The sequence below is a fragment of the Vigna unguiculata genome, chromosome 9, assembly GCF_037176805.1.
Source record: "Vigna unguiculata cultivar grain cowpea cultivar isolate G323 ecotype 2 chromosome 9, ASM3717680v1, whole genome shotgun sequence".
NCBI classification, from domain to species: Eukaryota; Viridiplantae; Streptophyta; class Magnoliopsida; order Fabales; family Fabaceae; genus Vigna; species Vigna unguiculata.
This window is the reverse complement of record NC_140800.1, coordinates 9,568,736-9,590,835: the sequence shown is the minus strand read 5'-3', so window position 1 is coordinate 9,590,835 and position 22,100 is coordinate 9,568,736. Positions and strand designations below refer to the sequence as shown.

The 22,100-nt window shown below is 31.3% G+C and overlaps 2 protein-coding genes across 2 annotated transcripts; both read left to right on the top strand.

Annotated features, from left to right (window-relative positions):
* Window positions 1–4,634: 4,634 nt before the first annotated feature.
* Window positions 4,635–7,474, top strand: LOC114162961 (formin-like protein 4). Its single transcript, XM_028046981.2, has 2 exons — window positions 4,635–5,793; window positions 6,033–7,474. The coding sequence occupies exons 1-2, from the start codon at window positions 4,949–4,951 to the stop codon at window positions 7,354–7,356; spliced, it is 2,169 nt and encodes a 722-aa protein (XP_027902782.1). The 5' UTR covers window positions 4,635–4,948; the 3' UTR covers window positions 7,357–7,474.
* Window positions 7,475–9,291: 1,817 nt separating this feature from the next.
* On the top strand, window positions 9,292–11,884 carry LOC114164183 (protein EDS1L-like). Its single transcript, XM_028048748.2, has 3 exons — window positions 9,292–9,788; window positions 10,125–10,904; window positions 11,003–11,884. Exons 1-3 carry the CDS (start codon window positions 9,480–9,482, stop codon window positions 11,729–11,731), a joined length of 1,818 nt encoding a protein of 605 aa, XP_027904549.1. The 5' UTR covers window positions 9,292–9,479; the 3' UTR covers window positions 11,732–11,884.
* Window positions 11,885–22,100: the final 10,216 nt, after the last annotated feature.

Sequence of the window (22,100 nt, the reverse complement as noted above, 5' to 3'; positions counted from 1 at the left end):
AATGATATCATAAACGATTTTTTAATAATAGCACACACAACTTTATCCAAAACGAATAACATGGATTTATTTTAAAAATTTAAATAATTAAACTAAAACCGTCAGATATGTTCGGAAATCAAATTCTTTCTGTTTTTAAATACCATGTACTCATGTTAAAAGAATATGTATATTGGAATGAAAAATTAAGCTGTTTTTTTTTGTTCGGAGTATTACTTGAATAGGTCTTAATTTTGAGAAGAGAAATCTTATGTATTAATTATAATTATTATAACTATGGATACCATCTGATTTTTTAAATTAAGTATAAGATAGTGTATCAAATCTGTGTTTTAATATTCATCCCGTATTTGTTTTTGTTTTTATTTTAAATTAATAAAATATTTCTAATTTATTAGATAATTTATAATTTTTTAAAACACATCATTTTCATCCCTAATGTTTCCTTAAACTTAAGGTAACTGTTTAAGTGCAGATTTGGAAGATTTATTAAGTTGTGGTTAAAGATGAAACGTTTTAGGAAGAACTTGATCTTGTTTCAGAGTTAAACGCGTCAAATCATTTAGTATGCACGATGAAACATGCAACAAGTGTATGCCTCTGCCATGCCTAGCAGTGTAATGTTGAATACAGTTTTGTGTCATCAACAAGATCATGAACAAGAAACACCATCTACTGGTTTGAAGTACAAGATTTGTATCTCAATTCTGGCTTCAATCACATGGCCTTTCCCAACTCTCCATAACAACATACTACATCATCCGACAAAAGCCAAAACTAAGGTTCAACATATTTGGAACATTGCACCTCATCAATGTGTAACTAACAGTATACAATGTCTACTATCATGGAAGCTCTTAATTGCTTATTAATAATTGTTGTGAACAACCCTACCTTATCTAGATTACACACTCAATACACTCTATATGGAATTCTTAATTCAATCATCAACAGTATGTTCATTCTTCTCCACAATTGTCTGTAGAATTGGAGGAGCGACAAAGGTTATATTATAATAATCGAGGAATTAATACCAATGAATTTTAACTGTTATGAAGCACCAAAAGTTTTGCACTCACAACAAAGTTTCCACTTCACCTACACCAATGAGCTCCTACTTCTCACATAATAATAATTTTTTATCACACGCAGTTCCCAAAGGAAAAGTCATTGACAGATTAACATGACTTTTTCTTTTCGTAACGTTTGAGATATCCCCACAGTCAACTTCCCCACACCGGGAATGGAATAAGAGTTTTCCTAAAAAAAAGTGAAAAAACATCAATTATTATTATATTACATAAAATTTTATCATATTTGACATTTAAATACGCCTACCGTAGTTGTTTGTTTCAGGTTTTATTGTTTTAGTGTAATTTCTTATAAACTTTTTGAAATTATTAAGTTTTTAAAATTTTAGCAATAGGTTGTATTTGCATGTATGTGACACCCTTAAAGAAAAAACCGTTGTTTCATGTGGGTTTTATGATATTCGGAATAATTTGTGGAGGTGAGTGCAAAGTCCGTGATGTTTTTGATTGAGAGAAAATAAGTGTGAAGCGTGATTCTTGGAAGATAAGAATAACAGCGTAATAAGTAGGTTGCATCTACCAAAGAGAGGATAGGACAAAAGCCTTGAAAGAAGAAGTGGAAATGATAAACATTTTTAGAAGAATAAATACGCAAAATTGCAGCTCTTGAACCTAAGATTCCGACAACCTTTTTCAAGTGCAACAGCTGTAGCAAGTCACACACAGAGAGCACAGTGAGACATTTATTACTATACCTAAGATGAACGTCAATTATGTGCCTAATTAACTACTGCAACCGTTACATCCACCGTCGACACACCACCATTTATCACTCTCCATAATAAAAAACCTAAATCGGTGGTTGCACCATCCTTTCATCATTTACCCCTCAACTTTTAAACCGTTAGTGTATTCTATTATTATTATTATTATATCGCTCTTGTAACATAGACAACAATAATGCAAATGTTGTCGATGCCAGGAACGACTAGGTCCACTTCTTCCGACTTATTGTATCGTAAATGGATTCTATGTCTTAACGATGCGTAACTTGTTACACCTTGTTAACTTCATCACTGTTTTGTATTATTTTTTTTTTACTTAAATATGTTTTTTATTTTTATTTTTAATTTAGTAAATTCACTTTGTAATTTTTTCTCTGATTTTAAAAAAATAGTTTAATCTGTGTTGTTCAAATATCGTTAACATTTTTGTTAACGAGTTTAGTTTATCCTTCTTTGATTTTTGTATTCTTGTTATCAAACATTCTGCAATGTGTATTTTCTTTTCAAATTTGTATTCTGCTTGGATACGATGTTCCGGGCAAAAGGACTTAATAATTTTTTTTTTCTTTTTTGGGCCGGAAAATATTAGTTTTAAATTTGAAAGATTCAAATAACTCCAACGGTTTTTTCTTCTAACTCAACAATCTAAACATTTTTAGCTCAATAATTCCACAATTTTATGTGTCATTGACATTAATTTTATTAAGTTAAAATTATTTCAGTAACGAAATAAAAATTATAAAATTAAGAAATTCATTTATGTTTTGACAAAAATAAAAAAGTTAAAGATTGAAAATGATAATAAATTAGTAAAGTTGGGTATTTGAAACAATTATCTCTATCAAATTAATGTTTGCAAATGTATACTAAAATTGTGTATAAAATTTGACGTTGGTCACATTTATATGTATAATTTATACATATGTTCGACAGAAAAATTAAATTTATATGTAAACAGGAAAGAAAAATGTTCCAATGCACACAATATCTCATTTACTATTTACTTTTTTCTTATTGAAAACAAATATTCTAGTCCTAAAAAAGGTTTGAATAGAGTTTATAAATGTTTTATGAGTTTTTTAGGATGATGATGATTACTGCAACAAATAAGATAAATAATCATTTTAATTTTATACTAACTCAACAAAATTAGAAATATAATAAGTATTATCATTGTTTTTTATGATATACAATGAGTTCATGAAATTACTATTACTTTTTATCTTACTTTAAGATAAATAATATAAGAATGTGTTTTCACAAAGTTACTTCTACAACAAATGAGTTATTTATAAGATTACAAGAATAAATATAAATTCATTTTAAGATGAAATATTATATGGAGTAAAAGTTTTACTAAGATTTTTCTTTTTACAAAGAAATAACACTTTTTTTTTCTAGTAAGACTTTTCTATAATCTAACACTGAAATGGCTATGACACATGTACAATACATCAATAATCTCTTATGTGGAATCGTTAGATTATATAGGACAAACCTTCTATTTTTGTGTTTTAAATAAAATTGTTGTAAGTTGTTTGTTGATATTTTGTTTTCTCACACTAAGAGAAGTAGGGAGCTTTTTAGCTACTAGAATCTATTGCAATATCTTTTTTGTTTTGCAATTGTTTTGTATTGTGAACACTATTTTTGAGCATACAATAATAAAATGTAGATTTGTTTTAAGAAAGTTTTTTTGGAAATGTATGTCAATACTATGATGTCTTTCAGAAGAAAGTATATTTTGAATTGAATTTGCTTCTTATTGCTCTTGTATGTTTTTTCTTTCACTAAATATTATTTATTGTTATTATCATCATCAAAATTAAAAATTATGGAAGCAATCTTTGTTTAAACTATTATAGAATATTAGATTATCTCACGACTTCATCATCAGTTATATGTTTTTGTATCGTTATACTTAAAAAATCCTTATTAATTCTTAGATATCTTAATTTTAATTTTTTTAGTCTCTTTAATTTTAAAATTATGAATTAAATGGCATGTCTAAAAATTAAAATAGATTAAAATGGTATTTGTTATAGGAACTAAAAAGGAATACCTTGTAAGTATATGGATTAATAGATGAAATGTGTACCACTATAATATTAGATAACTAATTAGGCTCTAATAATAATAATAATAATAATAATAATAATAATAATAATAATAATAATAAAATAAATAAATAAATAAATGAGTACAATTGTCGTTTCCTTCCTCGCTTTTGGTGCACAAAAGTAAGCGTCTCTCATATTGGATTCTTATTAAAGCTTGTATGCATAATAAGCAAAATCAGTTGAAGCACTTTTGTTGGAGATGGCGTTAGTTTATTTAGTTAATCGTCTGCTAAGTGATGCGAAGGATCAATGAATGTTTTTAAAATATTGAACTAAAATAAGAGTATTTTTTTTGTCAATTGAAGTGTATATTAAATACCACGCATAAAATGATGCCATTTTGAGAAAAATCAAACGAGAAGAAAAATATCAGCTAGAGTGCGTTTAAGGTCTTCTAACACAGTCAATGAGTACCTTTTATAATAAATAATTTATTTTAAAAAAGATGTTAGAGTGATTGAGACAACACCATAAGCTTAAGAGATGCAAATTGACTTTGAACGGGTTCATACGCAAGTGTAGTTGAACATGAATATGTTGAAATTCTTTATGGTCCTTCGAATTGGTTGAGAAAATAAGAATAAATAATAATCATCCGAAAAATGTCATAAAGTATGCTTATTTCATGAAAATCTCATACTAAATGAACATTTACAATTTATCTTATTTGAAGTGGAATCTCCAATGCTTGGTTTCATCCAAAATTTGGCCGTCTCATATTGGAATTGGCATTATATGCAATTTAAGTTCCTTCTGACATCGACCAACGACAACTACCGCATTGAAAATATCAACAACCGTAACCAAAAACATTCAAAACATACTTCACCGGTGTTAGTTAATTCTTGTGTGCAATTTTACCTTTCTTCTCATCTTACTGCCATTCTTCTATTCTTGTTCTTCTTTGCACTTTTCTACAGTTCTTCAACCAACTCACAGTGGTATATCTCCTGTCCATCATCACCTAAAGATCATAACAAACTTTTCAAATTCCCATCTCAAAAATATATCAATGTCAGCCTCCACTCATGCAATTGCAGAGGCTGTGCTTGCCACAGCTGGGGCTATGCTACTTATTGCTGCTGTTTTTGTTTACTTCTTTCACAGATTTGTGATTTCTAGATACCGCCAGAGAAACAAAATTGGAACAAGTTTGCTTCGAGAATCAGGAGTGAACCTTGAGTATATAAACAAAGTTGGTGGCAATGTGAAGGGGTTAATAGTTGAAGAAAATGGGGTTGATGTTCTTTATGTGGTGGACACAGAAAGAAGACCTTTGATAACTGGATTCCAAAATAGTATACTCAATCCGAGTTTCGAACATGATGAGGACGAGAAAAGAATAGATATAATGGTCCAAAGGTCCAAACTTTTCAAGCCTGAAATTCCACAGCCATGTCAATCTCCGAGCTTGGTTGTTCATGAGGATCATCAAGTAAAAACAGAATCACAAACACCATCAGTTTCAACATCATTAACACCAAGACAAAACCTCCCACAATCACCTCAGCTAGCACCATCACCACCACCACCACCACCACAATCTTCACCAATTATTCTTGAGAGCAAGAAAACTCAACCACCACCACCTCCTCCTCCTCCTCCTACTCGTCCTCCACCACCACCACCAGGTCCACCCCCTCTTCCAAAGGCCAGTGGCTTCATTTCATCACTGAAACCCCCACCTGCACCCAAAGGGAAAACAAACATAAGAAGCACCAAAGAGGGTGTGGCAGGGGAGAGTTCAAGAGAGAAGGGTGTTGCTCAAACAAGGCTCAAGCCTCTACACTGGGATAAGGTTGTAGCAAATGTTGATCATTCAACAGTATGGGATCAGATCAATGATGGTTCTTTCAGGTATATATATATCCACCTTATTGTTAACTTCACTAGTGCATGTTTTCATGGTTTTAAACTGTGGTCTTAATTTTGTTATAACTTTTGACATTATAATGAAACTGATGTGGTCACCATCACAGTCATGGTAAAAAGTTCTTGAAGTTGAAATCACTGTCGCTATCCGTTTTTAAAACCTTGACTGTTTATATCATCACTGTACTTTCAACTTGACAGGAAGTTCTTTCCCCCTTTTACAGGTTTGATGATGAATTGATGGAATCACTCTTTGGATATTCAAGTAGCTATAAAACACAAGAAAGAAACAGAACTCTTTCCACTTTGGCCAAGTCCAATTCCAGTGCACCAACTCAAATATTCATTCTTGACCCAAGAAAATCTCAAAACACTGCCATTGTGCTAAGATCACTTGCCATTTCTCGCAAAGGAATCTTGGATGCTGTTCTTGATGGTCAAGGTCTAAGTGTTGAGACGCTTGAAAGACTCACTAAAATAGCTCCCACCCAAGAAGAGGAAGCAAAAATCATCCAATTCAGTGGCAACCCGGATCAACTTGCTGATGCAGAGTCTTTCCTGCACTACATTCTTAAAGCAGTTCCAACAGCATTCAACCGTTTGAAGGCGATGCTTTTCAGGTCGAGTTATGATTTTGAAGTTCTTCAGCACAAGGAACAACTACAATCGCTTGAAATGGGTTGCAAGGAACTGAGAACTAGTGGTCTGTTTTTGAAACTCCTTGAGGCCATTCTCAAGGCTGGGAATCGTATGAACGCTGGAACTTCAAGAGGCAATGCACAAGGTTTCAACCTGAGTGCTCTTAGAAAACTTTCTGACGTGAAAAGCACAGATGGGAAAACTAGTTTGCTTCATTTTATAGTAGAACAAGTGGTTCAGTCAGAAGGAAAAAGACAAGCTCTCTATCGAAAGCACAAACTTCACACAAGCAATGTTGAAGCAAACACTGTGAATAGAGGTTATTCATATAGCCAGATACAGCTAGAGGAAGATAAAGAACGCACAATGCTTGGTTTGCAAGTGTTACGTGGGCTAAGTGATGAGTTATCTGAAGCAAAGAAAGCAGCTAGTATTGAGTATCACAATTTTATCACAATGTGTTCCACTCTGAATGCTCATGTCAGTGAAATTAGACAGATTGTAACGTGTTGTGGCTACACCAGGAGTGGTGGATTTATCAACGAAATGAAAGGGTTCCTTGAGGAATGTGAGGGAGAACTTGAGGTGGTGAAAGAGGAGCAAACAAGGATCATGGAGCTTGTGAAGAAAACAAATGATTACTATCTTGCAGGAGCGTCGAAAGACAACATGGTAAACCCCTTTCAACTGTTTGTTATTGTGAAGAATTTTGTTGACATGGTTGATCAGGCTTGCACAGAACTAAAAAGGAAGGTGGAAAAGAAGAATGTGGGAGGAGAAGCTGTGTCAACAACACCACCTTTGTCACCATCAAAGAGGGCACCACTGAGATTCCCTAACTTTGATATGTATTTTCTGTCAAATGTGTCAGAAACTTCATCTTCTAGCCAGTCAGAAGATGATTTCTGAAGCTGGATTTGAGTTTATTTCATTTTGGTTCTGCAAAATGTTCACTGGTGTTCCCTTGTCGATCACAGATTTGGTACATAAAATCTTTAACTTCGATGGATTTCTAAGGTGTACAAAAGATATGACTAAATGAGTATACTTTAATGAGCTCGTTAGAATTGTGATTTTGGTTCAATTGAAATTGAAGAAAGGTTTTAGTCTTGATTCAGAATAATTAAGATATTCATACCTTTTATAATAATCCTTATTCCTAGCATTTTGGTTATAGGAAACTGCTATAACACTGATCTGATCATTATTGTGCTAATTGTTGGGAGAAATGAATTATCTAACATTATTCACTCTCATTACACACACAAATTTATCTGTTCATAAATATTTAGTATGATTTATGGTAAGACTCTACCTAATATTTATTAAGGTTAAGGTTTACTAAGAAAAGCCATAGACACATTTTCGCATCATATCCAAAGTCATAATATTAAATGTTTCTTAATGCTTATATATTTTCATTCTCTTGACAGCAACACGATGATTGTCATAAGAAAAAAAAAAATTGATATTGCCAAAGGTGAAGCCGTCTCTGCAATATAAAATCACAAAAAAGTTAGCAGAAACTTGTGATTGGATGTTCAAATGATTGTTTCTGATACATCATTATCATTGTCCATGTTCTTAAAGGCTTTGGTTGGTTATATTATTTATTAATGGGGCAAGTGTTGTCCAAGAGCCATTGAAGTTATCAATGGCTGACCGTTTCAGCAAAAATAAGTGAACTTTGTATTGTTCGGACTTGCTTCCAAAACTAAAATTCCCACATAGAAAAGAGACAAACAGAAAAAATCAAAAAAGAGAAACCCACATGGAAAAAAAGAACACTAACAACACACTTTTTTTATTAGGAGAATTTTATGAGCCCTACCATGACTAAATTTACTGAAGATTTCTGCATCGCCAAATGGGAAAAACTTATGAAAGATTTGTATTATATTTCTATTCATCCAAGTTTCTTTTGTCAACTATTCAAATCTCCACAATTGTTACACCTCCTTTATAATTGTTGTGGAACTCAACTTTAGGATTTCAAGTTATTCATTCAGGTGCAAAGTCTAGAATAAAAACTTGCATTTTGTGCAATAGTTTTATTTGCAAGAAAATCTAAAAATATTTAGGTGGTTCTTCATTTGAATATCAACACGAAGAACCCATCAAAATGTATGAGTTATAGACTTAATATGAAAATTAAAATCCTTTTAGAAATGACTGTTTCAATCAATTTTATTATAAACACAAAGAACCCATCAAAATGTATGAGTTATAAACTTAATATGAAAATTAAAATCTTTTTAGCAATAAATATAAAATGATTTCATATTGAAAATGACTGTTTCAATCAATTTTATTATTTTGTATAAATTTTTTTATCTCTGTAAATATTACACTCTTATCTGTGGATTATTAGTAGAAACAAAAAGAATTCACAATCATTAATTGTTTTAAATTTAAATTAAAAAATTAAAATTTATTTTCACAGAAAACAGTTCCTAAAATTTTCAATGATCCAATGTCACTGCAAACCCGGTCATATATTTTACTTATACAGTGTGCGGGTCGGTCTTGGTTTTGCTCGTGATAGCATCATTAGTTTATCAAACATCACATTTTAGTTGAAGTCAACTTACATTGTCTTGGTTTCATAGTACTATTTACACATACACGTTTTTTTATCTTAAGACTATATATATATATATATATATATATATATATATATATATATATATATATATATATATATATATATATATATATATATAAAGATAGAGTATTCGGATACTTCAATCCTTACACGAGTCTCAATAATACATTTCCTGCCAAACCTCCACATCAATTAAGAAATAAATCTACCCAACCCCACATACCAATATATTCAACACTGATTCATGACCCCATCATCTTCTCATTGAACGGTGTATGTTTAAGTCAATGTCAACCCCTCAATGGTGATCTTGATCCCATCTGATCAAATACAACCATCTCAACTTGAGTACTGAACATTCATCAAACTTCAAACTTGAAACTTGAAACCTTCTCACAAGTGGGGTGTGAAGAAGCAATCATAGAGAATGGAAATGAGAGGAGAGGTGATTGAGAAGGCTTATGGTGGGTGTTGGAGGGCTCACAGGTCACCAGACAGACCTTACCTTGTTGAAAAGATCACCAGAAACGACCCTTCTGAAGTTATCATCTGTTTTCCTGGATCAGATGCTGTGAAGGATTGGTACTCTCGGAGAAACTTTGGTGAAACCAAAATAGATCTTAGTCGCTTTCCCTCACTCAGAAGCATTGGTAACGATGAACCTGCTTTAGTCAATGAGGCCTTCTTAAAAAGATTCCAAGGCATTTTGTTGGCAAAACCATCACTTCCAGATGAGGTAATGTATCACACCAACTCTCTTACCCTTACTCATTTTGTTATGCAAAACATTACTTTTGGATTTTCTTGCGTTCTTTCTCAGACTTTGCCACTGTCACAAAGTTTCTGCATTTGTTAGTTGTGTAACTGATATTGATTTGTCAACTGTTAGTGTAGTTCCCTTTATTTAAGGAAAGGAAAATGTTAATTAGTAGAAAGGTTGCTAAAAGTGTTGATTTGATACAATTGCCTTTTTGGATCTATTATTAGAACTCCCGTAGAGAAAGAAAGAGCTTCATTTCACTGCATAGAAACTTCTGATTTTTCATTTTTTCTTACAACAACATTTCTGCAGGTGGAGAAAGCTATGGGTAAAAAGAAGCAAATAGTGTTTGCAGGGCACTGTTCTGGTGGTCCAATGGCCATTCTGGCAACCCTATGGACCTTAGAAAAATATCGAGCTCCAAATTCCCATGGGGGTATCCCTCCCCTCTGTGTAACCTTTGGTTCACCCTTAGTTGGGAATCACATATTTTCCCATGCCACAAGGCGAGAAAATTGGTCTAGATACTTCTTTCACTGTGTGATGAGATATGACATAGTGCCACGAATCCTCTTTGCTCCCCTCTCTTCCCTAGACCAATCATTTGAACAAATTTCACAGTCCTTCAACCCCAGATCCAGGTCTTTCATGAGCGAATCAGTGGGAAGATCAAGTGCAATATCAGATTTCTACATTACCATAATGTCAAATGCTGCCACTGTCACAAGCCATGATGCTTGTAAGCTAATGTGCATCACAGATACCACATTGGAAACTCTGGAAAATTTTATTCCCTTAAGCCCTTATAGACCCTTTGGCACTTACATTTTCTGCACAGGAAATGGAAATTTAGGGAAGAAAATTGTGATAACAAACCCAGATGCAGTTCTACAAGTCCTGTTTTTCTCTGCTCAATTAAGCACCGAAGCAGAAGCAGCTCAAGTTGCCTACAAAAGCCTAAGAGAACATACAATTTACGGCACCGAACTGCAACAAATTGCAGCACAGAATGTTGTGCACTTAGATCAACAACAGCTCCAGAAGTTTCCTCTGTCTGAAGATGATGCTGGTGGCTCAAATGACCTTGGTCTGGTAAGTAAATTACTATTCATTATATAACTATATATTGTAATAAAATCATAGGATAAAATCCTAGGTATATGTTCCTAAGTATCTAGTATATGTTTCAGAGCCTAAGAGGAAGACTGTGCCTTCGGGCAGCAGCAGAATTGGAGGAAAGAAAGTGTGAGAAGGAGAAAAAGTTGAAGGAGAAGAGAAGTTTTATAGAGCAAAAGTTAACAAAGGAGCTTGGGGAATACAGAGAAATGTGGGCGCACCAAAGAGTAGGTTTTTACGATGGATTCAGGGAGCATAAGAGAGCTGAAGACTTCAAAGCAAATGTGACGAGGCTAGAAATAGCAGGTGTGTGGGACGAGATCATTGAAAAGCTAAGAAATCACGAACTCCCAGATGAGTTTGAAGCGGATAGAGAATGGGTTGATCTTGGAACAAGGTGTAGGGAACTGGTGGAGCCTCTAGACATTGCTAATTATTACCGACATGGGAGGCATTACGAGGATGATGCTTCTTCTTACATGGTTAAGGGAAGGCCAAAACGATATAGATACCCTCAAAGATGGTTGGAACATGCTCAGAGAAGGCCACGAGAAACTATCTCAACGTCTTGCTTCTGGGCTGAGGTGGAAGAGCTTCGCTACAAAACTGCTAATGGTGATGCTTCATATAGGAATGTTGAGGAAAGGGTTGTGGGTTTGGTGGGTCAGATAGAGGAATGGTGTAAAAAAGGAGAATTGGCTAAGGATGTGTTCTTGGAGGGTTCCACCTTCGTCAAGTGGTGGAAAACTCTTCATCCACGACACAAGAACCAACCCTCCATTATAAGTCTTATCGGAGCGTGACACCAAACAAACTTATCACAAAAGTTTTTTTTTTTTTTTCCCTCTTCTCTTTTCCTCAACACTTTCTCTTGCTTCCATCTCTTGTTGCCTTTTGTTGTTGGAGATAAATTGATGATTTTCTAATAATTCCATTTTCATTCATTCTTTTTCTTATATACTAGTGTAAACACAGGCGCTATCGCGCCTGCGTGTACGCATTTTTCGAATTATATTTATAATTAATGATATTGTAATGTTATTAAGTTAATGAACAAAATAAAAGTATATTTATAAAAATTAAAGTGAAATGTATGGAAAAAATATGAAAAAAATAATTGTTGATGAATAGTATGAGAAAAAAGAAAAAGGAGATAAATAAATAGTTTTATAAAAACTTGTAAAATTAACCGTTAATTTTTAAAAATTTAATAAATAATTAAATTGTAAAGGGTAAAATTGGAATTATGAAATGTGGACACAAAAGAGGGAATCCCCTTTATATATAGTTATAGATACCAGCATGAAACTCGTGCGCACGGTTTTTTTTTTTTTGTGTTATTGTTATTGTGGGTATTTTGTTTAAATATTATATATTATATTAGTAAAAAATTAAATAAAAGTATTGTTATTATTGGTATAATTTATGTGAATTTGTAAATATATCATTTAGATTTTGGTTAATTGCGACAATATGTTTCACTATATAATTATTCAAGATCATTGATTCGGTTCATTACATAAATTTAAAGGATGTCATTTTGGCGATAAGGTATAGTAATAAGGTGTTTTGTAAACTTTTATCATATGCATATTGTGAACTTTTGTCCCGTGTCAAAAGTATTGTCCATATCTTTGGGAGTCTACGCACGGGTCTATATATTTTTTTAATTATATATTCACATATGAATTTGTTTGTGTCATATTATAAAATTATATAATAATTAATATATAAAAAAATAATAGTATTATACAGTTAAAATTTACTATTATGAACTTTGGTCCCATATAAAATAAAAACACTAAATTTGTTAATAAGACTATTAATAATGATAATAATTATAATAATAATACTAATAATAAGAAGAAAAAATGACCAATAAAAAATACAATTATGTTGCATTATTAATTTTTGATTTAGAGAATAGTGTTGACTCATAAACCATAATATAACATTCAACCAACTGTTAGTATTTGTTAGAGTCCTATTAAGATTTTATTTTTCAGCTTAAAACCTAATATAATGCATAAATTATTTAAATTCCTAATTTATACCATACAATGTTAATTCTTTTTTATACGAAAGATTTTGTATCCAAGATATCAGCATAACCAACAGTGTCCCTTTTAAAATGTGTTTTTTTATAAAGTCTTGTCCAGTGCCCTTTTAAAACAAAATAACTACATTGTGAGCACAAATATCAGAAGTATCATCATTATAACTATATTGCCAACAATTTAAGTCACCACAAAATTAATCTTCTAAACACAATTCAAACAAATACATTCCCCCAAATAATTCCATCCAACAAAAGTATATTTAAAAAATGGGCTCTTAGAATGCAATGCAATGTAGAGGAACCTTTTGTAATTTACAATGAAATGTAAGATGAGGGGAGCCGTGGCTCCCCCAGTTTTTTTTTTTAATTTTTTTTATATATATTTATATATTTTTTAAATTATATTTATATATTATTTATATTATGAAAAATTATAATAAAAGATAAAATAAAAAAAATTTAATGAAGACATTGATTTATAAAAGAGATTAGATTTTTTTTTCTGGCTACAAGATCTTTCCACCATGTAAATTATGAGAAATCAATACAAAGAGATAGATCGGGAAATAGAGGTTGGAAAACACATAAATTGAGATTGAAGTATACATTATTGCATGATCTCTCAGATCAAGGTTAGTATTTTATCATGATTTATGTATGTTAAATTTATTTAGAATGTTTATCCCAAATTAATAAAACCCTAATTATGATTTTAGGGATTCTTTTATGAAAATGGTATGAACCTAATTATAATTTTTCTCATATTATTATAATCCTTAATTGTAAAATTTAGGGATTTTGTGGTTTTTGCTGCCTATGGTAATTTTTTTTTAAGTTTTGAATTCATACCGTGTTGCTTATGTAATTAAAGTGATATGAGTTTTGTTATGTTTTGTATTGTGATAATTGTGATTTGTGAATATAAATTTTATTTTTTTCAGATAGGCAAGAGATGACAAATTTATATTAGAAAGATTATGATAAAAAGTAAAAAAATTGATTCTTTTTTTTAAAGAGGTAGGTTTGTGATAAAGATAAAAAAATTGCATTTACATTAACTAAACTTGAGAAATTTCATGAGAACCATGAATTCAAGACAATAAAAAACAAATATCTAAAGTTCTTAGAGTTATAATATAATGAATTTAAAAATTCATTATAACGCGAGAAAAACGGCCTCAAATTTGACAATACCACAAAATCAAATTGATAAGGTACGAAGGACTTATCTAAAATGGTATTGATGGTTTAGTATCATGAAATAATAGCATGATATAATAATGAATGATAGTAATATTTTTTTTGAATTCTACTATTATGTTAAGCAGAGGAAATGAAGAGAAAAGATGAAGAGCTTTTTTTCTAACTAAAAAAAATTATATATAAGAAATCTATTTGGCACCCCTACATTTTTTATCCAAGTTCCGCCACTGACTCCAACACTCTAGATATCTACTCTTGGCCCATAATTCCTGCCATAATTTTTTCATAAATCTAAGTTATACTTTTACAGTTTCAGTTAGACATGTGAGTAACTAAGATTCAATTGATGTGGTTGCATCATATTTGTGCTTAATCATATCAGAATCCACAAGAATGGGAACCTTAGCTCCAAGCCAGGATGCAAGACCTAAGCAAAGTGCATGAGCAATGCTAAATCAGGGGTTGTAAGGAAATCCAATAACAGAAACATATTATTATTTAAATTAAGAAAACATTAAGAGGATGCTCGCTAAAATCTCCCATAAAAAAAGGAATGTGATATGATCCTAAAATGTACATTATTTATCCAAAAAAAAAAGAATTTACAGCTTTAAATCATTATTAAGTTACTCATAACAAAATAACCCTAAAACAAAAAAAAAAATCTGAAATCCACATCAATATTCTACTAAAGTAAAATAAAGTGTCATGTTAAACTATCTTAATATGCACTTTCATTAAACAACTCCAGTTATCTTCTAGTAAACAGAACATATACCCTCTAGTTACCTTATTTAGCTTTAGATGTTGATCAATCAACAATATCATTTGAAAAAAATTTTTGTCTAATAAGAAAGTAAAATAAAAATAGGTCCATATTATTAAAGACTATATTTACCTGATTGTTGCATCTTACTTGGTAAAACACTTCATCAACAACCTGATTTCGAATACTTGAAATATAGTAAAGATTGAAATAAGTAAAGACTATATTTAGTGGTTATAGGAAGAGTCTGTCATCCAAGAACTAATAACAGATATCCTACTGGTTAAACAGCTATTTCAGAATGGTAGCGATTCATGATTCCTTCAACAAATCAAATATAAAATTTCAATTTAGTTCATATCAGAATGGTATTCAATACAATCAAAACCGTGGTGCTCATTGTGTATAAGTTCTATATTTGTCTCTTTAGAATTAGCTGTCCATATTTCTTAAAATAACCAACATGTTGATGCATTTATAGGTCCAATGACCTGATAATTTATACAATAGAGTAGATTATTAGTCTTTCTAAATTTGACAAATACCTTGGTACCCTTGCGAACATTATGGTACACCTCCATGAACAAAACAACTTTAGGATACTGCACAGGTACGTGTTCCTGAAGGTTGACTGCGTTGGCCTCCAAACATTAATCTAAAATATAATGGGGATTAGAAATAAGAAAATATATGGGGAAATGCATAAAACTCATTCTTGTTTGGACATGTTTACAATATCAACTTTGCACTTGAAGCCATTCAGACAAGGCAAAACCAACTTTAGTCAGCTGCAAGAACGAAACTATAACACCCAACAAAAGGAACTCCTGATATAATTTCTAATTGAATTTCATGTTTTAGTTGAATATAATTTCTCATGAACTCTCGTGTTTTATACGTCTTTACTTCAAGATAAAATCATTAATCCAAATGAGATAGGAATATATATTAGGCAAGCCAAAAGCTTAGAATGTACAGATATGAGAGGCTATAACTAACTACTTTAACTTATCTGAAAGTTGGATTCATCAGTAAAATGTTTCAAATTGAAGAAACAATCTCAATAGCAACAATAATCATATAAAAAAGCTTAGAAAAACCAAACAATTTTACTACTATGCAATATAATTACAAAGGTTGTATCTAAATATAACAATACCTGACAATGATTCAGTTGCCTAGTAGCTGACTCTACAAGCTGGAAACCAAAATGAGTAAACCTTGTAAAAGGACATCCGGAAGAAGCAACTATAAAAGTAAAAAACAATATCTTTAAAATGGAAACTGAAACATGTAGATCATACCTTTTAACGAGAAAGAGAAATATGAGTAAACCTCTTTAAAAGGACTTGCGGAAAAAGAATAAGAAAGATTTATAAGCAATGAACAATGAAGAAAGAAGAAACCTACAACATAAAAATAGAGTAGTAAAACGATTCCTAGAGCATCATAACAGTGCAATAAATCAAGACTCGGACAAGTGCAACAAACAACATAAAAAACACTCCATAAAATAAAGTTTTAGAGCATAAAAAACAAGTGTAATAAACAAGTCTTGGACATCATATCAAGTGCAATAAAGAACATAAAATAATCCATAAAAATAGTCTTAGAACATGAAAATAGCCCAATAAACAAAGTTCAAATAAAAAAAAAAGTCCAAGAAACATGTTCATGGTGATAGTCTATTGTTCTTCATCTTCCATGCTTATAACATTGGACGCAAGAGCAAAGGACCTTTCATTTACCACCACATTTTGGTAACTAATATTTTCTACATCTTCTGCATACACTCAAACAAAAACAATAAATATAAAGTATGAATGACTTTACCATAAATATAATAGAATGTAAGAATCAAATAATTACACTCAACAAAATCGTGCTTCTAACTAGAAATGCAAATATTGGATTCCACATTCTCGGGCAAGAGTCGACTCCTATATTTGTTAAGGATCTGAGACCTAATGCTAAAAGAAGATTCAGATGCCATAGTCGTTATTTGAATGCTTAACAGGTCTCTAGCCATTATTGATAGCTCAGAAAATCTTAGACTATTGTTTTTCCACCATTCCAACACATCCATGTGCTTCAAAAATCGAAAACCTAGATTTTGTTCCTCCAAATATGTCTTAAGTTTGTTATTTCCAAATCTATTACCTAATTCATTATCACACTCTTTTAATTTCTATTAACATTGAATAAATAAGTTAGTAAAATCATAATGATGAATTGCATAAAAAATAAATTCAAGTTAATTTAAACCATCAACTTACATCAAATAGGCTTAGATGTGGAAGAGAAGCAGATATGGAAGAGAAGCGGATGAGGAAGAAGAAGATTGTCCTTATTTGCGCTTCAAAACATTTGATGATGTTGTTGTTGGCAAACTTTTACTATATCCAGCAAAAAAGTTGTACAACTTTTCCTTGATTCTTGCTAATTTGGATTTAGAAGTAAGTGGATCAATCTTTTCAAAGCAGTAGGCCAATGTTTGTAGTTTCATTCTTGGGTCTAAAATTGCCCCAAAAGCAAGTACAATACTATATTCATCCCAATACTTTTGAAATTTGACCATCATCAATTCAACCATATTTTATTACTTCATCCTCATCCTTAACGTTCTCCATCAACAAACTTTGAATCTTCTAAACTTGTAAGGTTGTCATATCATAGAAAGCAATAAAAACCTATAAATTTTTTCAGCCTTGTCCTAGTCTTCCTCTGAAGGGCAATATTTCTAACTTTCGTCAACCAATGACAAACTTCCAAAAACATGTCGATATTTTAGGGCACATTTGAGCATCAAGTATGTTGAGTTCCATTGTGTAGGGACATTAAGAGGTAATCCACATGAATAATCAATGTCATCAAATTTGTCAAGACATTTTTAAATTTTACTATTCTAGTCTTTGACCCTCTAATATATTTGATGCTATTTCTAATTTGATCCAGAGCATTGCCTAACACCTTTAATCCTTCTTGCACAATCAAATTCAATATGTGTGCACAAAAACAAATGTGAAATAATTTCCCCCACATATCAAGCCATTATGTAGATTAAGTTGAGTTCTCATAGAATTTTGAAGCACATAATTTGCAGAAGCATTGTCCAAAGTGATAGAAAATACTTTTTTCTCTAATCCCCACTCTTGCAAAAGTTCATAAACTTTCTTAGACAACTCAAAACTTGTGTGTGGGGTTGGGGGGCTTACAACAAAAGTTAAGAAGCTTGCTATTTAATTTCCAACTCAAGTCCACAAAATGGGTAGTCAAAGCTATGAATCCCTCACTATTAATAGATGTCCACAAATTAGAAGTCAAGCAAATCCTACTAGGAATGGAAAGAAGCATATTCTTAAGAATTAACTTTTCTTTGTTATAGAGTCTCCCAATATCTGCCTTAGTAGTGTTTCTACTAACCATAATTGCATCAGGACACAAGTAGCTAATCCAATTCCTAAGTTCAAGATAATCAACAAATTTATAAGGCAAATTATGCCTAACAATTAGTTCACACAACATCTGATGGTGTACTGATTGATATATTTACTTTCTTTTCAATTTTCCTTGCATATCTAACATCATTTGGCCAATATCTTCACTTTTGATTTTATCACATTTCATAACATGACGATTCAAATGAGAAGTTCCATATTTTCTTCAACCACACACAAAAACTTTGTTGCAACCATTACACTTTGCCCATTCTTTCCCATCATTATCTATCCCAATCTTACTAAAATATCTCTAACAATCAGTTGTGCTAGCCTTATTTCTCCTTTTATCATTGTCAACTGTTTTAAACTATTTTTCAGTACCATCTTCCTCAATTTCATTTTCACAAAGTAGTATGTTAACATCATCCTTAAAATCCTCAATTTCATTTTCACAAAGTGGTATGTTAATACCATAGTTGATCCAAAACCCCTCAATTTTCACATCAACTTATTAGGGACCACAAGTTGAATTACATCTAATAAAATGTTGTAACATAATTGATTAGACTAATAATGCACATGTCAAAGTTCATTCGACTCTACTTTCCCGTTAATTATTTTAAGAATCAATTAAGTCTTCTTGCACATATGACGAATGCACAACCTCAAACACACAATCGCACACAAACATGGATGCACTCATGCACAAATATACACCGGGACGCACATACTAACAGAAGAATCTATAAAGCACAAATATATATGGATAGACATAAGAACACAATTAAATTTATTAAATTATAAAAATACCGTTGATATATATATATGTGTGTGTGTGGAGGCCATAGAACATAACATAAACATAACAATATTTGAATATATATATATATATATATATATATATATATATATATATATATATATATATATATATATCAAAATGTTCTAATTATATTTTATAATTAAAAGAATTCAAGAGGAACATTTATGAAAAAAAAATATTTAAATGATTATATTAATAAAAAAATTAAATAACTATATTTTAATGATATATAAATATAAATATAAATAATATATTAAAGAAATGCAACAAATATGTAATGCAAATGTAGCTTGGAGGAGAAGTTTGATTGGAGACCATGCGATGTAGGAGATTAGCCTTGATGATGGCAAGTGGCATGTCACACTCTCCTTGCTAAAGTCACACGCTCCATGCTACCATCACATTCTCCTTGTCTTGTTCATGCTTAGCTTGCTTGCCTCCAAGTGTAGAGAAAGCCATTCTCGGCCAAAAATAGTAAATTGGGCTCGGCCCAATTGATCCAAAAGTGTTATAACTTTTTATTGAAAGCAAAGCCTAAACAATGGCCCAAAATAAATCTAGACTACTTCCTTCATGCATCAACTCATATTTTAGAGATTTCTTTAGTCCATGTGAATAATATAAAAAGCCCATAATTGACTTGATCATCTTGTGAAAGGCCCATGTGAATCTTCCTCATCATGTTTCTAGTAATTAGGCCTGAATGCTAGCTTGGACTTCTGGATGCACTTGAGCTTGGGCTTGTTGGGGTCACATCAAGTATGGCCCAACAGTTTGTGTCAGACTCATGTCAGACTCATGTTATATATATATATATATATAACATAAAGATCCATGCTATATGTTCATGATTTGTTTAAATAGAAATATGTAAATAGGATTGATATTAATTAAGTTGAAAAAACATCATTATTGATTGCCATAACTTAAATAAAATTGTTGACATAAAACATAATGTATATTATTTAACATAAATATAATATTTAAATTTTTTAATTCATTACAAATATACTTAAATATAACAAATTTATATTTTTTTACAATAAATATCTATTCTCACCCACTGCCAAAATAGAACCACCCACGAGTAGTAGCAGCAGCACCTGCACCCACCCACAGACCCATAAACATAAGGGCACAAGAATGCATCGATGCACTGAACCATAGAGTAAAATAAGCACTTATCATGTGTCTATTTGTAATGCACACACATACAAATGGACACATGATAAGTGCTTATTTTACCTATTTGACATGTGCATTTTAACACTTATCTTATTTGATTTCATTGAATATCTTGATGATTTTACTCCTTTTTATGTATATGTAAGTTAAAGCATAGAGATATGATCATGAGTGACAAATTAATGTATTTTTTTTTTGAATTTTTGTAGTATTTGAAGAAACAAAGCATAATGGCATGAGCTGAATCACAACTTGAGCAACTATAAGGCAGTTTCAAGAAGATTCAAATTTTGTCTCCACAATTCAAGCAGAAGATATGATGCTTAAGCCACATGAAGAAAACTTCACCATGAAGTAACCTCAAACACTAAGTTTTAGAGCTCAACCATGGAGGAAACCCACCATTGAAGAAAGCTTTGTGATCAAATGCTAAAACCAATACTCAAGCTTCAAGGAAACCATCCATGGAAGGAAAGCTCACAATCTTTACAACCATGATTGGAGCTACAACCAGCCTACATTTTTCTATAAATTAAGGGGAGACCCCCCAATATTTCATTCATATTTCATTAAGAACATATCTAGGGACTTAATTTCTCTCCCTCTTTTCCATTTCTGATATAATATCTTAAGTTAGAGAAGACATGAGGAATGTACAACTTCTCCTTGGATCAAGTATTAGAATCATAATGAGTTGATGAACTTGCAAGAGTTGATGAACTTGCAAGAGTTGATGTAGCTCTTCTAAACTTATGCAAATGGTACTATTTTACTGTTTTATTCAATTATCCATTCAGGTGTTAATGATTCAATTCGTGTTTCACGTGTGATGAACTGATCACTCATCCATTGCATATGTAACTTATGGACGCACGAACACACAAACCCACAAATGCACAAGTGTAAAGACCCATAAACATATAAATGCATTGATACACATACGCACACACGCACAAACATATGGACACACAAATCCACACACACACACACACAACTTGCCCTACATTTCTTATACAGACACAAAGAGAGATATTTATCCCATATTTCTTATGCATTTTCATCTTAAGATTTTAAAACTTAGTTTATTATGCATGTTTTTCCCTTCTCATGCTCAATGAGCATACATGATCTCCTAACGAGATACTTGTGGGAGCTTTCAAATACTAACATTTGTCTGACGATTATCACCCCTCGACTGACAAGTCACCTCTAAAGGTGTGGTCACTTGAGTAATATTTGACTCGTTCAATAATTAATCCTCTTTTAATTCTTTGAATTTTAAATAAATTATTTTTTCTTAGTATGGAGAAAATTAAAATGTAAATAGAGGAAAAAATTAAACATATTATAATTGAAGGTAATATTAAAATTATGAATTTTTAAAATTTAAAATGTGAAGATAAGTATCCTAAAAGAGGATATCAACGTTGTAAATTTTCCAAAGTGAAAACACTACTATCCAACATTTATTTATTTATTTATTTCAAATATTTATATAATTTTTTAGTATATTTTTCAAAAATTAATCTGATCATTGAATGTGCAATTTGTTAATAACACAATTTAGAAAAATGCGATTTATTTTCTAAATTTGTAAAAGATAAAATTAGTTTATGGTGCAATGTTTAGTCTTTAAAAATACAAATTAGAGTTAAACTAGTTCTTAAAATTATAACTTTAATTATCGAATCTTCTG

Bases quoted from the DNA above. Each gene is read 5' to 3' on its own strand.
- LOC114162961 (XM_028046981.2), top strand. From the start codon at position 4,949: ATGTCAGCCTCCACTCATGCAATTGCAGAGGCTGTGCTTGCCACAGCT. The intron at 5,794-6,032 runs GTATATATATAT...CCCCTTTTACAG, and splicing joins ATCAATGATGGTTCTTTCAG to GTTTGATGATGAATTGATGG.
- LOC114164183 (XM_028048748.2), top strand. From the start codon at position 9,480: ATGGAAATGAGAGGAGAGGTGATTGAGAAGGCTTATGGTGGGTGTTGG. The intron at 9,789-10,124 runs GTAATGTATCAC...ACATTTCTGCAG, and splicing joins AACCATCACTTCCAGATGAG to GTGGAGAAAGCTATGGGTAA. The intron at 10,905-11,002 runs GTAAGTAAATTA...TATATGTTTCAG, and splicing joins GCTCAAATGACCTTGGTCTG to AGCCTAAGAGGAAGACTGTG.